This window comes from Ctenocephalides felis, unplaced genomic scaffold (assembly GCF_003426905.1).
Source record: "Ctenocephalides felis isolate EL2017-DRISC unplaced genomic scaffold, ASM342690v1 CF-g0.4_SCAFFOLD_00845, whole genome shotgun sequence".
NCBI lineage: Eukaryota > Metazoa > Arthropoda > Insecta > Siphonaptera > Pulicidae > Ctenocephalides > Ctenocephalides felis.
The window spans coordinates 67,523,965-67,544,234 of NW_020536999.1; the positions used below are offsets into that span (position 1 = coordinate 67,523,965).

Here is a 20,270-nt window from a genome sequence, read left to right on the forward strand (position 1 = left end):
AATGGCTACTTCTCCATAACGTTTATATTCGTCGATCACGTTAACTAGTTACTAATGAATAAAATATTTATGTCGATTTATTAAAACAGGCCTTTGCCAAAATCTGAAATTAAGAACAAATAATTTAATAAAATTCACATTTTAAGCGTATGATAATTCTTAGTTTATTATTATATACATTATATTCTTCTATACAATTCAAATATAAGATAATAGTGTGTTTGTCTGTGAATGTGTGTATGTGTCGAATCTATTCTGCCTTCTTAAACGATACATCGTATGGGGTGTTTAAAATGATTAATTGGCAAACTGATTATACTCGACTAAAGATTTTTTTACAAACTTTAAAAAAGTGTATTATTTTGTTTCCATACGACGTCCTCATCCATTGGCTTCACCCGATAGCAATAATTGAAAAGATCTACCCACAACAATGTCAATAATACAAGAAGCGCTCGAAAAATACAAAGTTTTTTTTTATTATTTTATACTACAAAACATTTATAGAAAACATTGCTTTTGCTGCGCACAGTTTACATTATAATTGAAGTTTATTGAAATAAATATTTAAATTCAGATAAAATTGCCTTCGAATTGATCCTGGGTCAAAATGATCTTTAAATAACTTAATAAGCTTGTCTTACCTTCAGTGTAATATAAATTAAAAAATTAAATATTATTACATAATTCCTTTTTTTCAAATGGTATGGTAGTATACATATTTGTTGAAAAATTATGTGATCAAAAAAATATTTTTTTTAAATAATATTACACTGAAGATGAGACAAATTTTTAGTCTCGAAACATTTGCAATTCAATATTATTTGATACGGAGCAAAAAGTGCTGAAAATAACATTTCAATTTCTGAGAGAACAGAGCGTCCGATTTGAATGATGCAAAAAATATTTTGCTGGAATGAGGAACTGATGAAATTTTTGGGAAAGCAGTACTAGCGGTTTCGGAGATCCAATAAAAATGCAAAAATGCCATTTGGCGGACAAAAATGACTATTAGACATATGCACATCAAATTATCAGATATTCTATAGAGATTTTAACAATAAGAACAAATTTTGTGTACATTTCTATGGGTTCTGCACCAATGTTTATCCGACTGAGATGCGGCGCGCTTCTATATTTTGTTTCTACGCAGCTAACGTACCGCGATTGTTTTAAAAAAAATTTAAATTCTTCAAAAAGGTAAATTTCGCAAATATCGAAAATCAATAGAATCAAAGTTATAAGAAAAATTTGAATCTTTTTTAAAAAATTTAATTTTTGGTACGGGAAGTTCTAGCAATTTGCCTTAATGCACGATGTCATGCACCACTAGTTTTTTCTAAATTTTTCTCAGAACAGTTGAGGTCAACACTATAACCTCTTTTCGGCTTGACGTTAAGATCTGTGACACCCCTGTTTTTGTAATTTTAAAATTGAAATTTTTTTGCCATAATCTTTTTAAAGCAAACATACATTCACAAAATGAAGTGTTGCCTTTTCTTTTTACTTGAATTAGAACTATTGTTCCATTTGTTCTCTAAATTTGTTCATCTAGGCCAATTCTAGGCAAAAATTTTAAATAACATTTCACACATCATTAGAACTCTACATCCAGGCGTAATAGGTATCAAATCATTTCAAACCTGCATATTTTTAAAAAAAAATTATATAACATCAATAATCGTTTTGAAATCTTTGAGAAAATATGAAAATATTTACATTCATCTAAAGTTTAGTCTGAAATCATTTTGACCCAGTTAAATATCGGTAGGTTTAAATTAAACTGTGCATGACTATGAAAAAGAAAAGCAAATAAAATACTCCGTAAATCACGAATATCTTGTATAAAAGCTTTTAGCTATATCAAAACTAAAATCGTGCAACCTAAACTGTTATTTTAGGTTGAAAAAAAAAATCAAATCCTTTATACAAGTGAGCACAATAATTTTATACAATACAACTACAAAAGGCACACTCGCATTTCCAGAATATCTAAATGCATACAATAGTAAACTAGGGGGTAATTTTTACATTTTTGTTCTTTATACTGTGAAACATTATCACTACGTTTTTTGTTGTCCTTTGATTTATATTTCGATTATAATTAATACAAACTTAATATAATCATTAGTTTAACTCTAAATAAAAACTATCAGAGGGTATTATGCGTGTATATGTTTGTTTGTTCAGTGATCTTTTTTTTACAAATTTTAAATACAAAATTAAATATGTATTTTCTAGCAGATTGTAGGAATGGTGATTATAAATTAAATATAATTGTTCATCATTTTTGTTCAAATTGAGTATTTATGAATAAAAAAAATCTTAGAAAAACGTGATCATAAACAGATAAACAGTTGAGCTTCAAATTAAACTAATTGTTGATTAGATTCTAAACACATGCGTATTTATGATTGACAATTTATATCAAATCGAAACACTTGAATTTACTTTAAAGAAGTTTTCTCCCATTCCGAACAAAAATTACAATTAAAAAAAAATAATACAATTACTGATGAAACATTTTGCATTTGTAAATAGCTTAGCTTTAAAAATATTAAATTTGTTCCTAAACCAGTGAGTCTCATTTTGTTAGATAAAGCAAAATTATAACACTCAGTAATTGTTATAATTTATGTAGTAGTATTGTAGTAAAAGCGTTTTTAGAGAAATACGCATGTGTTTAGGATACTTTTTACAGCTGTTATCAAGTCACTTGTCTAAAAAGTTATCGGTCATAACATATATACAATTGAAAATGATCATAACATATATACAATTGAAAAATGATTAAATTAAAATAATAATTATACTATAATTATCTAGGTTAAACACAAAAGATATAAAAAACGTTCATAAAATTTGTGCTAGTTTATAATCGTCATCAAAAACACTATTTCAACAAGTTATGCACAAAATTCATCTGTTTATATCTTTTGTATCATGGAGAAAACATTCTCACTTTTAGCATACATTCAGAAACAGTTTGACATTCATTTCCCCACAAAAATATTCATCAGTCATCATATTTATATATTTATATATGTTCATAATAGATCCAAAAACAATAATAGTAATAACAGCGTTCTCTCAATAAAAATTACGCTGCCTTCTCTAAAACTTATTTGTCTATATTTATAATATTCACTATATACAATTGAAACAATATTCGGGATGATTATTTAAATGTTCCTTAATTACACAGCTTATGAAGTTTTTAATGATTTAAATGATTATCAAACATAAATATTAAGGCAAATGCTATTTACTTAGAGATCTATTCTGACTAAATATCTTTACTACAAAATTTCGATTTTTAACAAATACTTTTATTAGTTTCGACAAATTCTAGTCATTGATGCATTATTCTAATATGACAAATTTGATTGTTTATATACAAGTTCCAATTTTTAAGGCTATGTTTGCACAATAGTACTTGCAATAAAAACTTTACTCAAAATGTTATAAATTACAAATATTTGCCAGAATAGACTAACAAGTCAGTTATCAATTAGTAAAATTATCAATTTTGTTAATGTTCGTTATTATCTGTTACTAGATAGCAAAATGTCTATAATCATATCACAAAATTGTTTGATTATTTTTATCATTATTAAAACTGATTATTTATTCTTTGATAATTATTTAAAACATTATTTTCGTAAGTTTTATTCAAAATGCATAGAACACTGTGCACTGATGTCTCTTCAAGAAAACTCACGGCTTGAATTTAACAAGAGGTATATTTTTTGAATTCAAACACTTGTCGCAGACCCATTCTGCATAAACTTCCGCTGTTAGTAATTGAAAAGCTGCTTCTGTCAATCCCGTACAACCCCTATAAAATTTAAAACAAAATTTTTACACAAAATAAAATAATAATTATTTGATTGGATTTATATTTCTCAAGAGCAAAATTGTTTATTACCTGTGAAACCAGAAGTTGCAGCCACTTTCACATAGTATTGCTTGATCATTATCATGTACCTCTTTGTGGCAAATTCCACAAGGGTATATAGGAGGCGCGTTTGGATTTTGTGGATTGAAAACCATTGGCTGGTCAGGAGGATATACTTTTCCCGCACTCACAGGCATTGGTTTTGGACCAAACATATTCATTCCACCCATTGGTCCATTCGGTCCCATGGGTCCGTTTGGGCCCATCGATCCCATAGGTCCATTTGGAATCATTGGACCATTAGGCCCTCCCATATGCATCATTGGCCCGTTTGGTCCCATGGGTCCACTCTGACTGATAGGACATCCCATTGACACATTTGGACCCATAGGCATGCCTCCCATTGGACCATTTGGACCCATTTGAGAATTCATCATCATTCCATTCTGATTCATTGCATTGTTTCCGCCCATAGGACTATTTCGGTTCATGGGCCCGCTATTGCCCATGGGACCACTGTTGGGTCCCATGCTAGTATTTGATGCAGAGTTGCTCATAGGTCCTATCTGACCCATCTGATGATTAATTTCCATTCCCATGGCGTTTAATGAACTATTGCTTCCACCCATATTGTTGTTACCGCCCATTGGACCATTTAAAGGATTTCCACCAGGAACTTGACCTGGTCCATTAGGACCCATGCTCCCATTAGGCGCTGTCATCCTTGGTCCTCCCATACCCGCAGGTCCATTGCCCATTTGTCCTAAAGGACTGTGCATTGGAGGTACCATAGGGCTGTTCAAGTGGCCTGAATTCATGCTATTCATAGGACTGCCCATAGGTGCCATAGGAGAGCCTAAAGGGAGTGAATTCATTGGACTACCCATGGGGCCAGAATTCATAGGACTACTCATTGGTCTCGAACTATTTGGAACATTCATTCTCGGACCTCCCATACTTGATGGTCCATTACCCATTGGCCCTAGTGGACTATGCATGGGAGGTCCCATAGGTGTGTTACCCATATGATTCATAGGATTCATTGTGTTCATTGGACTGCCCATTGGACCACCCATAGGTGAACCCATAGGCATATTCATAGGGCTGCCCATAGGTCCTGCTGTCATAGGACTTCCCATTTGCCTTGAATTATTCATGCTGGGCATAGGCATGTGTTGATTGGGCATTCCCATATGCCCCATGGGACCTCCCCAAGGAGGTCCACCCATATGATGCGGATGGTGATGCAGATGAGGGTTCATACCAGAATGCGGAGGTCCATTATGACCCAGCATTGCCAATGCATTATGTCCCATCGGTCCATTGTGAGACATAGAAGATGGAAGTGGCATATCATCAAAAGGATTTGAAGCCACAATAGTATCACCAAATCCAGAACATGGGGGAGGTAGTAAGTCTTGTAGACTGGGTGCTGGTGTTGGAGGTAATTGGTTGCTGGCTGCACTTGCATTTTTCCGCCTCTTTTTAGGATTACTAGGCGCGGGTGCAGGTATGTGAGGTGCCTCGTTTGGAGGTTTGAAATCAGGTGGCCCTAGACCAGGACCAGCCATCCTGTATGGGGCCATGCCGGCAATATTATGGCTCATTATGAACTACTTGTTAAACCATACCAATATGTATTGTTTTATCACGTGCATTGTTTCACTTTATTTACTAATAGAAAATAGTAATAAACCTTCAAGAACCTGCAAGGAAAAGTCGAGGTGAAATAAAATTCTCAATAATAATAAAAATGATCATAGTATTTATGTCTTCATAATTATTATAGAACAAAAGCCAAAGTTTTTAGAATTCAATAACAATTACTTTCTTCATTGCAACAAAAGACAAATAACGTGGAAATATATGTGAATCTAAATGACAAGTTTGAAACCGAGAGCTGTCACTGGTACATAAAACTAGCACATTTAAATGCAATTTTATTTATAAAGATTGCAACATTACATGAATTAAAAATTGCTACGGAATACTAAGTTATTTTACAAATTTATTATAAATCATCCAGAATCCAGCAGTATTATATTAGTTCGTTTTCACTGCTAAAATAATTAATCTTTACAATCATAATCGATATTCCCAACTTTAATACAAAAATAGTCATAAAACAAACTGTATTTCTGCACCCACTTGGGGGGTATGCATAAATTTAGACCTCACATCATTATAACCAAAATTTCTATACGAAGTGTCAAACGTGACTTGAAACTTCATCCAAAATGTATAAACATAAAAGCACATCCATATGAATAATCTGACAGGGAACACTCACATAATGATATTAATTGTTATTTTTCTACCACATTAATATGTCACTTCTCTTCGAATTATAATATGGACCATTGCAAGTTGCACATAGTACTTCAGGACGACACATCAAAACACACGGCGATAACTCCTTGCTTAGTGGATTTATTGTATAAATTAGTCGTTTTAACCATTCATGTGACGGCTCTATTAATAAACTTGACACTAAATTCAAGCTTAAATCTATAATATACGCCAATAATAAACAAATGTTATTTATTAATATCGCCAGACAACCAAACACACGCTACTTTCTTCATTTTGGTTACTTTTAGCTTCTTGTTTACATGAACAGATGGCGGCAGGCGAACGCGGATGTGTTTTTGCCATAGAAATGTCAAGCGATTCGACAGAAAATACATTTCATAAAAATTCATAACAAACATTAAATAGAGTTAGTAAATGATACATTTGACTTGAAACGTATCATCACAAACTATTGTTTTTACTCAATAAATTGTTTGGTATTATCTAATTTGATTTATTATTTTAATAAGGGTAAATATTAAGTTTAGTGCTTTAAAATACATGTCATAATAAATATATCTACATCAGGTAAATTGAAATCTTATTGAGATTAAGATATTTTTAATTCGTTACCCTGCTAAAACTATCAATAATCATAAATATACTATTATAGTCAATAAATAAAAATTAATGTGTGTAAAAAAAAAAATGTGAAATTTTTCGAGAATCGAATTTTATTAAAATTACTATAATAATAAATAATAATATTATTAAGTTAATAATTCATAATCAATTATTACTAAATAATGAAAGATTTAAAAATAGATTTCTTCTAATGTTGGTAGTGTCAGGGTCATTCATGCGATTTTAAGCTACAGTTCTATTTGTGAAAAAATGCGTTTTCTACAAATTATTCTATTACAAGATTTATTCTAATTATCTTGTTAATATCGTATCGTGAACCTATTTTTGATGCATTAATATAACTTAGAATTTATAATTACAAGTATACAATTAAATTACTACTATTAGAACTCATCTGAAAGTCATCAGACAATCAAATATATGTAATAATATAAAATCAAACAACTAATCAAATCTTTTATTATAAACTGCTGAAAAAATATTTTCCTCGATTAATAGTTAACATAAATATACAAATAATTATTTGCCTTCTTTTATTATTATATGTACTTTATCTCCACTTATCTTTCATTCGATACGCGTAAAGAAGAATAAGAATTAATTATAAATAAACTTAACATCAATGTGTGTATGTATATATTTATTCCATTTGATTTGGATTGAGTTTTAATACTTAAAAACTTAATTTTGTATCCGCTTATTTCATTTTATTATAATTATTAAGAATTGGCTTGCTATTTAATATTATAAAATAAAAATCAAAAACAAATTTATACTTGTGTTGTGTGGCATCGTGCCCTAAGGCAAGGAACTTCCCGTACATTAATACTATTTGAAGAATATAATTATGTTTTCAAATAGATTATAATAAATATTGTAACTTTTATTATTCTTATTTTATAAAAAGTAAATAAACAAAACTTAATCAAACGGATTTAAAATGAAAGACAATATATAATATTTCTAAGTATTAAATAAACTGAATTGCAAAGGTAAAATCAAATTTAAAGTATATAAGTGATGTTTTTTAGAACTTTAGCTAGAATTGGAATTAAAATCCGAATTATTTTTCAATATTCAAACATTTTTTTTTTTTTGAAAATTAAAAGAAAAGAATGATATAAGAAAATTCTTTCCCCAAAAGCAATCGTTCCGTCAACACAAGCAGCAAGTTTTTTAAATCATTCAAATCGGATGCTTAGATCTCTCAAAAACTGCAATTTTTTGTACATTTAGCTGGACTTCCCTTTGCCAAAATCTAATAACCATTTCTTTCCATCATTTCGATTCGAACGTTTTTTTAGATCATTCAAATCAGTTGATCCATACATAAACATATTTAGCACTTTTTGCTCCATATTTCCAAAGCCGCTGGACTTGTCTTATTTAAAAACTAATCAGCATATCTCTCTATCAATAGAAATTAATTGCTTTTTGAATTTTACAAATCGGTCCATCCGTAAGCCCAAAATCGTTGACAAAAAAAAATTGTCTCCACACATACAGACACACACACGCACAAATCCATTTTTTCTCATGCATGCCAAAATTTTCAGAAACCACTGAAACGTGAAGATATGCAAGAATTTTCATTTTTGATTTTTGGTCCATTACTATAACTCACCCTATGGGAAGTTAATAATGTCCTAATTAAAATTATATACTAATTATTTTATTCAAACTATATAAAACTGTAGAATAAATAAAAATCAAATAGACATTAAAAAGAATTTAATATTAAGTAGTAATAATAATTATACACATATTATTTATTTATTTATTTATTTATTTTTTTGCATAGATTTCTTACCGATTAAAATAATATAATATACACATATTATTGTAATTATACTATAGTCATAATATATTGCTTTACCTTATTATTAGCATAACTGTAAAATATTAATAAAATCATAAGACTGAGAAGTAAGAATTTGCCAATGGAGACGCAGCTTACGCCATTTCGCTCTTCTGGCAATTGGTATGTAAATGTACGCCATGTGCTAATATCGTAATATATTTCAAATTGACGTTGTTTTTTTTATTTACTATTTGTAATATTCATATGAGTGCTTGTGTAATTTTACAGTATTAATTATATTATTTTGTTTCTTGTTAAATCTTAAGAACAATAAACATGACATTGCTTAACAAAAGAAAACATGAAGAAAATGTAAGGAAGTGAGGTTATGTCTGATAATTGATGTATATAGTTAGAATAATTTTTGGTAGAGAATGATATGATATTTAATAACTTTCCATAATACATTTTTTGCTAATATAACTTTCTCTTATTTCGTTCTTATTTATTGTACCTTTTTTATTTGTATTTTATATTTTCTTTAAAAGGTAAACTTACTTTTGAATGTATGCTTTTCTTTACATTGGTTGCTTTTACAAATTCTTATTATCCATTTTTAACATATTTTACAATAACTTATATAATATGTTATTATATATTATTTGCATTATAATTGTAAACTGTGATGAGGCAATCAGGCTTTCAAACCTTTTTGATTTAGTACTGTATGAATTTTATTGTTAGTGCAAGAGTAGAGTAAACATACTATTCATATTTACATTATATATATATATATATATATATATATATATATATATATTATATATATATATATTATATATATATATATATATATATATATATATTCCCCGCTTTGGCAACCTGACATCGGGCAGCGCGATGTCCGTTTTCAATTGAAAATATAGATCAAATATGTTTTCTAATTGAAAATAAGCCCATCTCGGGCACTGCGGTGTGAAATGGAAATGGGAAAAACTCTCACACTACTTCTTCCCTGAATCGAGTTGGAGTTTAACTCAGCTCACGGGCAGCTCTAGGGCAGCACTACCCATTATTATTATTATGTATATATATATATTTCTGGGTATGTGTCAATTATATTGTACTTTTTTTAGTTTATTGACTCAGAAGATGACTCCCAAGGTTCTGAAATCGATTCACAAGATGAAGAACAAACGGAAGTTGGAAAATTTGTTTTGGCCAAACCAGAATCTACTGATGCTCCAAAAGCTAAGAAACCTAAAAATGATTTATACAAACAACCCACCGTAGAAGAATTAATCAATTAAGAGAAACTGAAAATCTTTTTAACTCAAATTTATTTAGATTGCAAATCGAAGAAATGTTAAGCGAGGTTAAATTAAAATCAAAATATGTAAAATTATTCACTACTTGGTATGAAGAATTTGCTAGTGTTATTGGTAGTCTCAAGGATAAAAAAAATGAATATGAAATATCAGATCTTATTTGGTTAGAATCTATGAATGTTAAATTTCCAATAAGTGTGGATTCAAGAGAATCAAAAGGCGTATTTAAATTTTATAAACCAGCATCTGTGAATATTGTCGGATCTTATAATTTAAATGTGACATTAGGCAGTATAGTTAATATTGACATCAGTGTAGAAATGCCTAAGAAAATGTTTCAAAAGATGGATTATCTGAATCAAAGATATCATAAAAAGCGTGCTATGTATCTATGCCATATTGCTAACAAACTGCAAAATCTAAAATTATTGAAAAGCTTGAATTCTTCCACAAAGGTGATATTTTAAAACCTTTGCTTAAAGTTACACCATTAGGTAATTTAAGCAAGCACATTTCAATTATTGTCCATTCGACATGCGAAGAAGATAGTTTTAAATTGAACAGATTTAATCCTAGTAAAAGCAATGTTAGAAAAAATTGGTTTACTGGAGATGGATCAGAGGATTCAGAAGCTGGGGAAGCAACTCCGAGATATAATTTTTCGGTATTGCAAGATTTGGCAAGGAGTGAAAATGAAGCCTTGAGATTAAGTGTTTTTGATAAGAATCAAAATTTAAAAGATGGTTGATTTTGTTGAATATTTGGCTTAAGCAGAGACAGTTCGATACAAGTTGCAGAGGTTTTACGGGGTATATAATGTCTATGTATATGGTATATCTAGTGAAACAAAGGAAGTTAAATAATGCAATGAGCAGTTACCAAATTATAAGAAATGTTTGGAACAGTTTAGGTATTTTTTCATTTTTGCTGCAAAAGTTGCTGCATGCGTTTATTAAAATTATTTGAAGTAAACACTTACCATTCTTCATTTATTTTAAATTTTGCTAATATTTTTTTTTTAGCAAACAGTATGTTGCATGAGCATGGGATATCTCTATATTCGGGTGAATTAAAAGAAAATCAGCCTTCACTTCTTGAGTTTGATTCAAATTATGATGTAGTTTTTTGTTGATGGAACAGGACATATGAATATATGCTCACAATTGTTACTAGATGTGTACTTGAGGGTGAAATCGGAAAGTGAAAAAGCTGTTAAATTGTTGGATAATGCTAATATAAATGGATTTCAAGCATTATTCATGAATTCTATGCCATTTTATAGACAGTGTGATCATATTGTACAGTAAGTAAAATGAGATTGTAATAAAATAAAACTTCTAGAAATTCGAAAACATCTATACATAACACTAAATTTTGTAAAAATGTTTACATACACTTTAATTTTGGATTTTGACTTTTTATTTGATTTTTTTTGCAATCAAATTGCAGATAAATTAGAACTATTAGATGGATTACCAAGAATGTGCAGAGTTTTTCTAGTTTTGTTAGAAAATCAAAAAAAGAAATTGTTCATAGAATTGAATAACTTTGAATCAATGACTTTTTGTTGTCTTTCGTTGTCTATTATAATCCCTCATTTATAAAACTTATGGTTTTCATTAGTAAAAAACTAAATTCGGTGCATTTTGATATCATTAAAATTTTTATTCAAGGAGTTTTGTTAATTTATTTTAATTTTTTTTAAGTTAGTATTCAAGGAGTTTTGTTAAAAAAGAATATTAGAAATTGAGAAGCAAATTTTCAAAGATAGAATAAAATTACAGGTAAATAATGTTTGCTTTTTAATTTCTAATATTCTTTGATTTTTTCTTTTTTTAAGTTTTTTATTTTATACATAATATTCCAGTTAAGCTTTTTATTATTCCGTATTTATTATTTATATAGTTTATTTATGATGATTTATGTTTTCATTAATTTATTAGATTAAAAATATTACTACGACTAACTTACAATTCACTGATTTGGTATGTTCTCGCAATCATGCTTTTACAAGTCTTTTTATATTAGTTTATTCTGATATATATTCATATATATATATATATATATATATATATATTTCTTTATAACTATGTTTTGTATTTCCATATATATATAAAACAGTATTTTTTTATAAATATATTTGTTCGTTTTAATATAGGATAAACAGAAAAGCTCTGAAATCATTAATAAGCAAGCACGCCAGTGAAAAATCTAAATTGGATCTTGTAGATGATTCATATACATTAGGACTTGGTGTTATTATGGACATTCTAAGAAAAGGTCTAGGAAATAGAGTAACCGCTATAATTCCTAAATTAGAAGCACAGCAAATCTGGAATGTCAATGCGGACTGTAAAAAAAATAAGAACAATGTTTGTATAGGTTTTATTTTAAATCCTGAAGAGGCCTTAAATGTTTTACATAAGGGACCTGGAGCAAATTTACCAGAAGCTGAAGAGTTCAGGTAAATACATAAATTTATATTTTTACTCAGTTTTCATTGAACAAGTACAAGACGGCCCAGACTCTAACCAAAAGAGCATCAAGGACCACATACCAAAAAATCAGCCTGTCTAAAATTCTTTCTTGAAAACATTGCTAGCTTCGTACCAATATGTTAATGTTTAATTTTCATAATATAAAAACCAATGTATGTTTTATACAATTATGTCTAGAATCCTTTTTTTTTATCCATTGCATTTCAAAGCAATCTGTATTATTTTATTTCTCAAGTTTTCTTTGGAATTTTTGTATTCATACATACAGAAATGTGTACAGGAAAATACAACATCAATAAATTTTTATCGATAATAAAAACAAGAATAAATTCCAAATTCATAAATAAATAAAAAATGAAAAAATGAGTTTATTAAAATTATTAGTTTTTCTCTAAATAATGTATATAAAAGAATTGTTTTCATTTGTAGAAAATTTTGGGGTTCAAAATCAGAATTGAGAAGATTTCAAGATGGTTCAATTTCAGAAGCATGTGTTTGGGGTAAATCAACCGATACCATGTCTGCAAGGAGAAATATCACACGAGATATTGTTTTATATTTATTACAAAATAATTTATGTAAGTTTTTATAATTGATTACTTTTTGATATGCAATGCAACTAGATTAACTTAAAACAATTTTGATATTTAAATTGGTAATTTTTTGTGGCAACAGCTTCAAAACATAAAAGTTTTTCATATTTAATTTGTTCAAATTAATCTAACAATTGTTATATTTATCTAAATACTTAAATCCCACTTCTAGTTCATTACACTGATTATTTACACATTCATAAAATTTGCCTTAATGCAAAGTGCCACTTAACACTAGTTAAATTGTTTATTTGTTAATTATAATTGTAATAGCTCTACAATTAAACCTTTAATTTAGATACCTAAATTCGACACATTACAATATTATTTAATAATTTTTCTGCAGCCATACAAGCAGAGCACATAAAATATATTTCAAATCAAATCGAAAGTATTTTAAAATTGCTCTCTGTGAAACCACAAAGTTTTGAATATGGAACAGGAGAAGAAGCTACAATGAAGGTTATCCAAGCTTTTGATTCTTTGTCAAAAGATTTAAGAAATTTAAAAGATCTGGCGTTAGAAATTACAGCATTGCAAGGAATATCTTCTGTTTTTAGATTCACCAATTGCTTTCCAGCATTAGGTGAGTAGAAGTTAATTTTGTTAATTTAGTTATAGTTAATAGTTTAATATAATTTGCATATATAGTGGTACCCCGACGAGTTTAATTTGATCCATAACTATGCTCGTTTATTGAATATAAATAAATGCTATTAATTTGCTCCAACATTGTGGTTTTTGTCAAGATTATTGAATACTAAAAATAAACTCACTATTTATTAATTTAGTTATTGTTTTTTACTGTCCATTCATAATTTGTCAAATAACAGTTAAACATGTTTTATTGTTGCAATGCCATGCTCAATTTGTTGCAACTTTTTCGGGATGATTTTTATTCACAATCTTTCAGAACTTGGAAAGCTGCTTATAAATTATTGTAAGGCCCTTAATTGTAGTTATGTCCTTTATCAACTCCTGTTTTAACGCAGTGCATATCTATGATGGTTTACACTTGTACGTCCTTGCCATCCTCATGGTTTTCAATAATTTCTTGCTTTAATACATGAACCTTAGTTTTGGACCCATTGTTATAAAAGTACTTAAAGTATAAAGTATAAAAGACCCTTATTTTTGGACCCATGGTTATAAAAGTACTCTCATAATATTTTATAAATGTGCAAAAGCAATTAATGTGAGAGTTTTCTATGTGTTATTTTTCTAGATACCTCTTACTCGCTTAAAGCTCGTATCTCAAATTTTGCATATGTATGTTCAAGAAACCCTCGTATGTCTGGTCATCATTAGCGCGATTTGTTTTGCGCGACAAAAAATCAGCAAGATATCACGTGTATTTTTTTTACTATTTTTTATAAAAAAGTTCAAACATTCACGTAACTAAAAATACACGTGATGTTTGGTGGGGGAGGGGGGGTAATTTTGAATATCACCAAATATCACCAAGGGGGAGGGGGGGTCTAAAAATCCTTAAAAACTTGCTTACGTGATTAATGGACGCCCCCTAATCTATTTCTTATATAACTTATGTCAAAATAATTCCCTGCAAATAATTCAATAGCTATATTAATTTTTTTAGGTCTTCATCATAAATCCGGATCTAACAAACTGACCAAACAAGATGAAAATTTACCCAATATATTACTACAAGATACCAACCCATGTCCTAACATGTGCCCAATCTTTACTCCTGCAAATGAAGCAGTATTACAATTAGGTCTGAGCGGTAAATGGCCAGAAAATTTGCAGGCGCTTCGAAGATTGAAAGCTGCATTTTACATTCAAATTGCCAATGGTCTTACCAAAACTTGCCAGATATCAGCAAGTGCTAATCCTTTATATTTAGATGTATTTAAAGATGGATTTGTATTCAGATTGAGAGTGGTTCATCAGAAGGAAATTGGTTTGATGAAACAACAAATTGGAATAGATGGGGTTGTAAAGTATAGGGATACTGAAGAAAGTTTGTGGATGGAAAGGGAATTAGTGATGATGCCAAAGTTGACAAGTGCTCTGCTAGGGTGAGTTTATCTTAATTGATTCTAATTATAAACTTATCAAAGGCCAGATAATTGTTTGTTTTGCCTGAAAATATGACTAACTAATTTTATTTTTCAAGTCATTGTGATTTCTTTTAGACTATAATTGGAAAAGTTATCCTTGTGTGTGAACCCAAATTTGTCCTTTTGTTGACGTCATCTCAAAAGCGATTGAATCAATTTGAAAAATTTAAAAGCATTAAATCAATAAAGACCCATGTTGAATGAATGAATGAATAGTTTGCGAGACAAACATCCGAGACATTTCTTACACCTAATTTATATTTTTTACAACAAACTTACATTTGTAAAAGAAAATGTCTATGAAATATTTAATTTACTATTAATCTTTAAAAATTAGTTTTGTAATTATCTATGTTTGTACAATTCTATTGATTGAAATCTAATAAACATAGATAATTGCTTTTGATGGTATTAGATTTCAACAATTATATTTACCAAGTTCACAAAAAATACAAAGCATAGTGAAATAATTTTACAGAAAGTGTACTTTATTACATCACAAAGATGTTTTCATACCTTAATAAGGAACTATGTGTTCATAATTCTCAGTGAATGATGTTGTTTAGCACTTTAATTTTATAACCTTTTCATTTTGCAGTTTACATCATCAACATTCTGCATATGGACCTGCAGTGTGCTTGGCAAAACGATGGCTATCCTCACAACTTCTGGACGACACTCATATTTCTGAGAAAATAATTGAATTATTGATGGCCGGTCTATTTTTGAATCCAGAACCATATGATGTTCCAGTCCAACCTCAAATTGCTTTTATTAGATTTTTTTAAATCTAATTGCATATACTGATTGGACTACTACACCTTTAATTATCAATTTTAATTCTGAAATGACAAGTATGTGAATATTTTTTGATGTTGATGCTTTTGATTTGATATTTCAATTCAATTATTATCTTTTCAGAGGAACAACTGTTAGAAACAGAAACAAACTTTACAGTAAATCGATCAACACTACCTCCACTTTATATAGTGACTCCCTATGACACAAATAAGTCTACCTGGACAAAAATATCTCCAAGCATTCAGGTTCTTGTAAGAATGGCCCTACTAGGAAGACAGTCACTAGAAGTTGTTGAAAATATATATAATACAGAACTAGTTTAGATTTTAAGGTATAATTTAGTAATTAATTTAGTTTAAGTTAAATCATATGATTTTAAATTCATAAATTATCTACTCTGAGTGTTGATTTATTTAAAATAAAAATATTTTGTAGGTAATGTTCACACCATCTATAGAGGGATATGATTTAATAATCAATTTAAAAGTATTGCAATTACCTAGACGATTCTATTCATTGAAAAACTACACATTTGAAAATAAAGATAATGAGGAACAACTTCAAAAGGAGCTTATGGAATACGTGAAAACAGATAAGGAGAAAATACCAATCACTAATTATGATCCAGTACAATTCTATTTGAAGGAATTAAGGGTATTTATCATAGATAAAAATGTTAAATCATATAATGAATATGTCATTATATTTTTGAGTCTTATAATTTTTGAAATGAGTTTCATTCATAGATGAATGAAAATTTTTACAATGCTTCAATTTTATTATGATAATAGAAGATATATTAGATTAGTGAGGTGTTGATTCAAACTTTTCTTGATTCAAATAAGTTTATCAATTTAAGGGGGTATTCTAGTGTAGAAATCCCAACAATCGTTTTTCTGTTTTTTTTTTTAATTTTAAAAGATTAATTATTCAAGAATATGTGTACGGGAGTATTTTATAAAAGTTAAATTGTTTTTGGAGATACAGCTATTTGACTATGATAACCTTCTTCTGTTTCCTTTTGCGAAATTTTAAACGCGTTTTTCTCAAAACTACCTAGTACATATGATTTTTCAATACGATGTATATGATTTTACCAATTCTATTAGGCCGATTCATTTAAATTTTTAGGGAATCTTTTTCATAGACTTCTCTCTCACATATAGTAGCCTCATCTCCAAATTTAAATTTTTTATTATTTTTGAAAAGGAAATCTTAAAGTGTTAAGAAAATGGTCTTTTTTTCAAACAGTCGCCAAATTGTCAAAAACATTTTTTGAACTTAATTCCAGTATATACAATAGTGTACATTTTGTGACCCCCCATTTCAACAACTGCTAATTTTTATTTTAATACATTTTTTCTTTGAACTTTTTTTCTGTAGTCTTATAACGTTGCTAAGTGTATTATAAAAAAAATAATCATAATAGTAAATAATGTATCGCCTTTATGATGATTTAAGAATGACTTAAAATTCATGCCTCTACACTAGAATACCCTGTTATGTTTTTTTAATATTTTTCAAATCAATTCACAAATCACTTAAAGTAAAGGACTTGACTCGAATGATTCGATGAATCTGGACCATATTGAATTGGGACATCACTAATCTATTTTTAACTTCCCGTAGGGTAAGTTATAGTAATCGCAAAAAAATCAAAGATGAAAATTTTTATATATCTTCACGATTTGAAGGTTTCTGAACATTTTGGCATACCTTAGAAAAAATGAATGTAAGTAGTGTGTGTGTGTATGTTTGGATACAATTTTTCGTTTACGATTTCGGGCGCACGAATCAACCAATTTGCATGGTTCAAAAAACATTCGATTCCTATTGATGAGAAGACGTGCTGATTAGTTTTTGGTGAAGACAGGTCCAGCCGTTTCGAAGATACGGGGCAAAACCCGATTAGAATGATTCAAAAAACATTTTACTTGTATTGACGAAATGAAGAATTGATGAAATTTTGTTAAGACAGGTCTACCGGTTTCGGAGATACAGAGAAGAAAAGAGATATTTGGCGGTCAAAAATGCTCAATGAACATATGCACAACAAATTATCAGATATTTGATAAAATTTTTAAAATGAGTACTAATTTTATTATAATTTATTGGTTACCGATTTTGTTAATTTTTCAAGTTTGCTTTTACAGTTGAAGCAAATTTCAAAATTTTCAGAAAAAAAAAAAATTTCAAAATGTTCAAAAATATAAAAAGTTTTATACTTCAAATATGAATTTTAAATTTACAATTCAGTTTCAAAATGTATATATTTCAAATGCCTTATTCTAATCATAAGAAATATATCCTCACATGGATTTATTCTTCATCTCTTGCTGATGTAAACTTTCTCAAGTGTTTCAAGTGTTGAACGATAAAATATGTAGTCAGTATTGTAATTGTCATTGTTTGTAATCATTGATCAAATTTATTGATTATTGATTTTTTTTCCCTTGAATATTCAATTCTGGTACGGGAAGTTCCAGCAATTTGCTTTAAGGCACGATGCCATGCACCACTAGTATTTTGATTATATCATTCACAATATCAGCAAAAAAAGATTTTGAAAAAAAAATCTGAGTCCGAAATTGGAAAGTGTGTGTGAGTGAGTCATTTTTAAAATTTGTAGACGGTTTTACAAAACTAGCTACACCAAATTTCTAACCATTTGATGTAACTCGGTAAGGATTCAAGGTTGATTAGTTTTGCGCGAAGATTGGCTAAACCGTTTCTTTATAATTAGCAGAAAAGTTCATAATTTTTCATCTAGGTTTTAGCCAAAAATCTTGACACGATTTTAAAAATTCAAAAACGAGATATTGAGCTGAATAGTTTTTGGTAAAGATTTGCCGACCGTAATTAAATTATTTAATTTAATTTTTTTTGATACTTATAATGAAACTTAATACTGTTCTCATAGTCTAAACAAACATTTTACAATATTGTGGTCTTAGAAAAATAGTTAAAAATGTAAAATTAATTAAAGCTTTGAATAATGGGTCGCGTTCTTAGGACATACAAACGCGTGTTTGTGCACTACTGTTACTTATAATCTGTTTTGAAGATATTAATTGATATCGCATTGAATGTTTTTAGTGAACTTATATTAATCAAGTCGAATATTTATAAGTATTGGGAAATCTATGCAACTTCTTTTAAGGCAAAATACCATTTACAGTTGGTTAATTGTTGTTATAGCTCTTTTCATATTTATTCACCATCCTCAGATTATTAAAACAACTTGTATATTTTTTACTTTTTATTTGGTCACGCAATTCATTTAGAATTAAACAAATTATTCCAGAAATATAAAAATAAATAATTCATCCAGAAACAGTTGATTATAAATATATCTCAAAAAGTCGCGTCAAAAAATATATTAAAAAGGTAATTACAAAAATATATTCTCTGGATTGCCAAAATGGCAAAATTTGCACCACAAATATAAATAAAAATCGAGAACCTCAGGGACGCAACGTTGGCAGACAATAATAAAAAAAATATACCGATTGTTTTAAAAAAGATTTTAAAAATGTTACTAAAAATTTAGATTCTTTGAAAAATACACCTGGAAGCAAAAAATGGTTTATGGGTTTAATTCGAACTTTGCTAGATTTTTTTTTTTTCAAGAAGGCGGGTTGTTTGTTGTTGTTGGAGTTACTTTCTTTGCAATCAGATTTCTTGGCTTTATCGCATGCCAATTGGGCCATAAGTTGGACGATCGTTCTTGTTGGTCTACCAGTCATTCGACCTATGCGGAGGTAGGGTAGATTTGGAGAAGTTATCGGGAAGGCAACACCTGGAAAACATTTTCTTGTTGAATATAGTAGAACTTTTGTTTATAAATCGAACAATAGACTGATAAATATACCCCAAAGAAACAATATATACAAAATTTATATGAAAGCAAATAAAATTTTGTAAGAAATTATAATATATCAGAAGTACCGAAATCAACCCTGTATGCTACTAAGTGACAAATATTTTAAATAATTTGAAGAAGTTATATTTAAACTAATATCTGTCACATTTCATTCTGCTCGTTTTGAGTTTGAATTCAAAAGATTTTGGCTCAACAAGATCATTGGACAAATTTACTAACCTGTTACATCCAAGTGCAACCAGCACACATCTTTTACGAATTCTCGAAGGAATGCAGCTCCTGTACAGCTGTCACCATGGAATCTTGTATGATTTGTGATATCTACGGAGCTTTGATGAACAATTTCCTTGGTGTAGAACTTCCATAAAGGCATTCCACACTCTGTCACCTAATGAAAATTATTCAATAATTAATACGCATGTTAAATAATGACACTGTTAAAGGTTGCTC

General features: G+C 28.9%; 2 protein-coding genes across 2 annotated transcripts; one reads left to right on the forward strand and one right to left on the reverse strand.

Moving 5' to 3' along the window:
* Positions 1-3,634: 3,634 nt before the first annotated feature.
* LOC113376698 (protein pygopus-like) lies at positions 3,635-6,390 on the reverse strand. The gene is made up of 3 exons (XM_026616715.1): positions 6,189-6,390; positions 3,929-5,604; positions 3,635-3,838 (listed from the first exon to the last, which is right to left on the reverse strand). The coding sequence occupies exons 2-3, from the start codon at positions 5,503-5,505 to the stop codon at positions 3,718-3,720; spliced, it is 1,698 nt and encodes a 565-aa protein (XP_026472500.1). The 5' UTR covers positions 5,506-5,604; positions 6,189-6,390; the 3' UTR covers positions 3,635-3,717.
* Positions 6,391-8,849: 2,459 nt separating this feature from the next.
* LOC113387666 (nucleolar protein 6-like) lies at positions 8,850-16,248 on the forward strand (the record flags this gene model as incomplete). Its single annotated transcript, XM_026625027.1, is given in 13 exon segments — positions 8,850-9,008; positions 9,773-10,375; positions 10,378-10,707; positions 10,710-10,874; positions 10,987-11,087; positions 11,089-11,267; positions 12,123-12,428; positions 12,892-13,040; positions 13,402-13,641; positions 14,653-15,094; positions 15,735-15,915; positions 15,918-15,990; positions 16,058-16,248. Coding segments are annotated over 12 exon segments (2,733 nt in total), but the record flags the coding sequence as incomplete, so codon positions are not given.
* Positions 16,249-20,270: the final 4,022 nt, after the last annotated feature.

Coding starts and splice junctions, on each gene's coding strand:
- LOC113376698 (XM_026616715.1), bottom strand. CDS start 5,505: ATGAGCCATAATATTGCCGGCATGGCCCCATACAGGATGGCTGGTCCT. Junction 3,839..3,928: donor TGCAACTTCTGGTTTCACAG/GTAATAAACAAT, acceptor TAAATTTTATAG/GGGTTGTACGGGATTGACAG.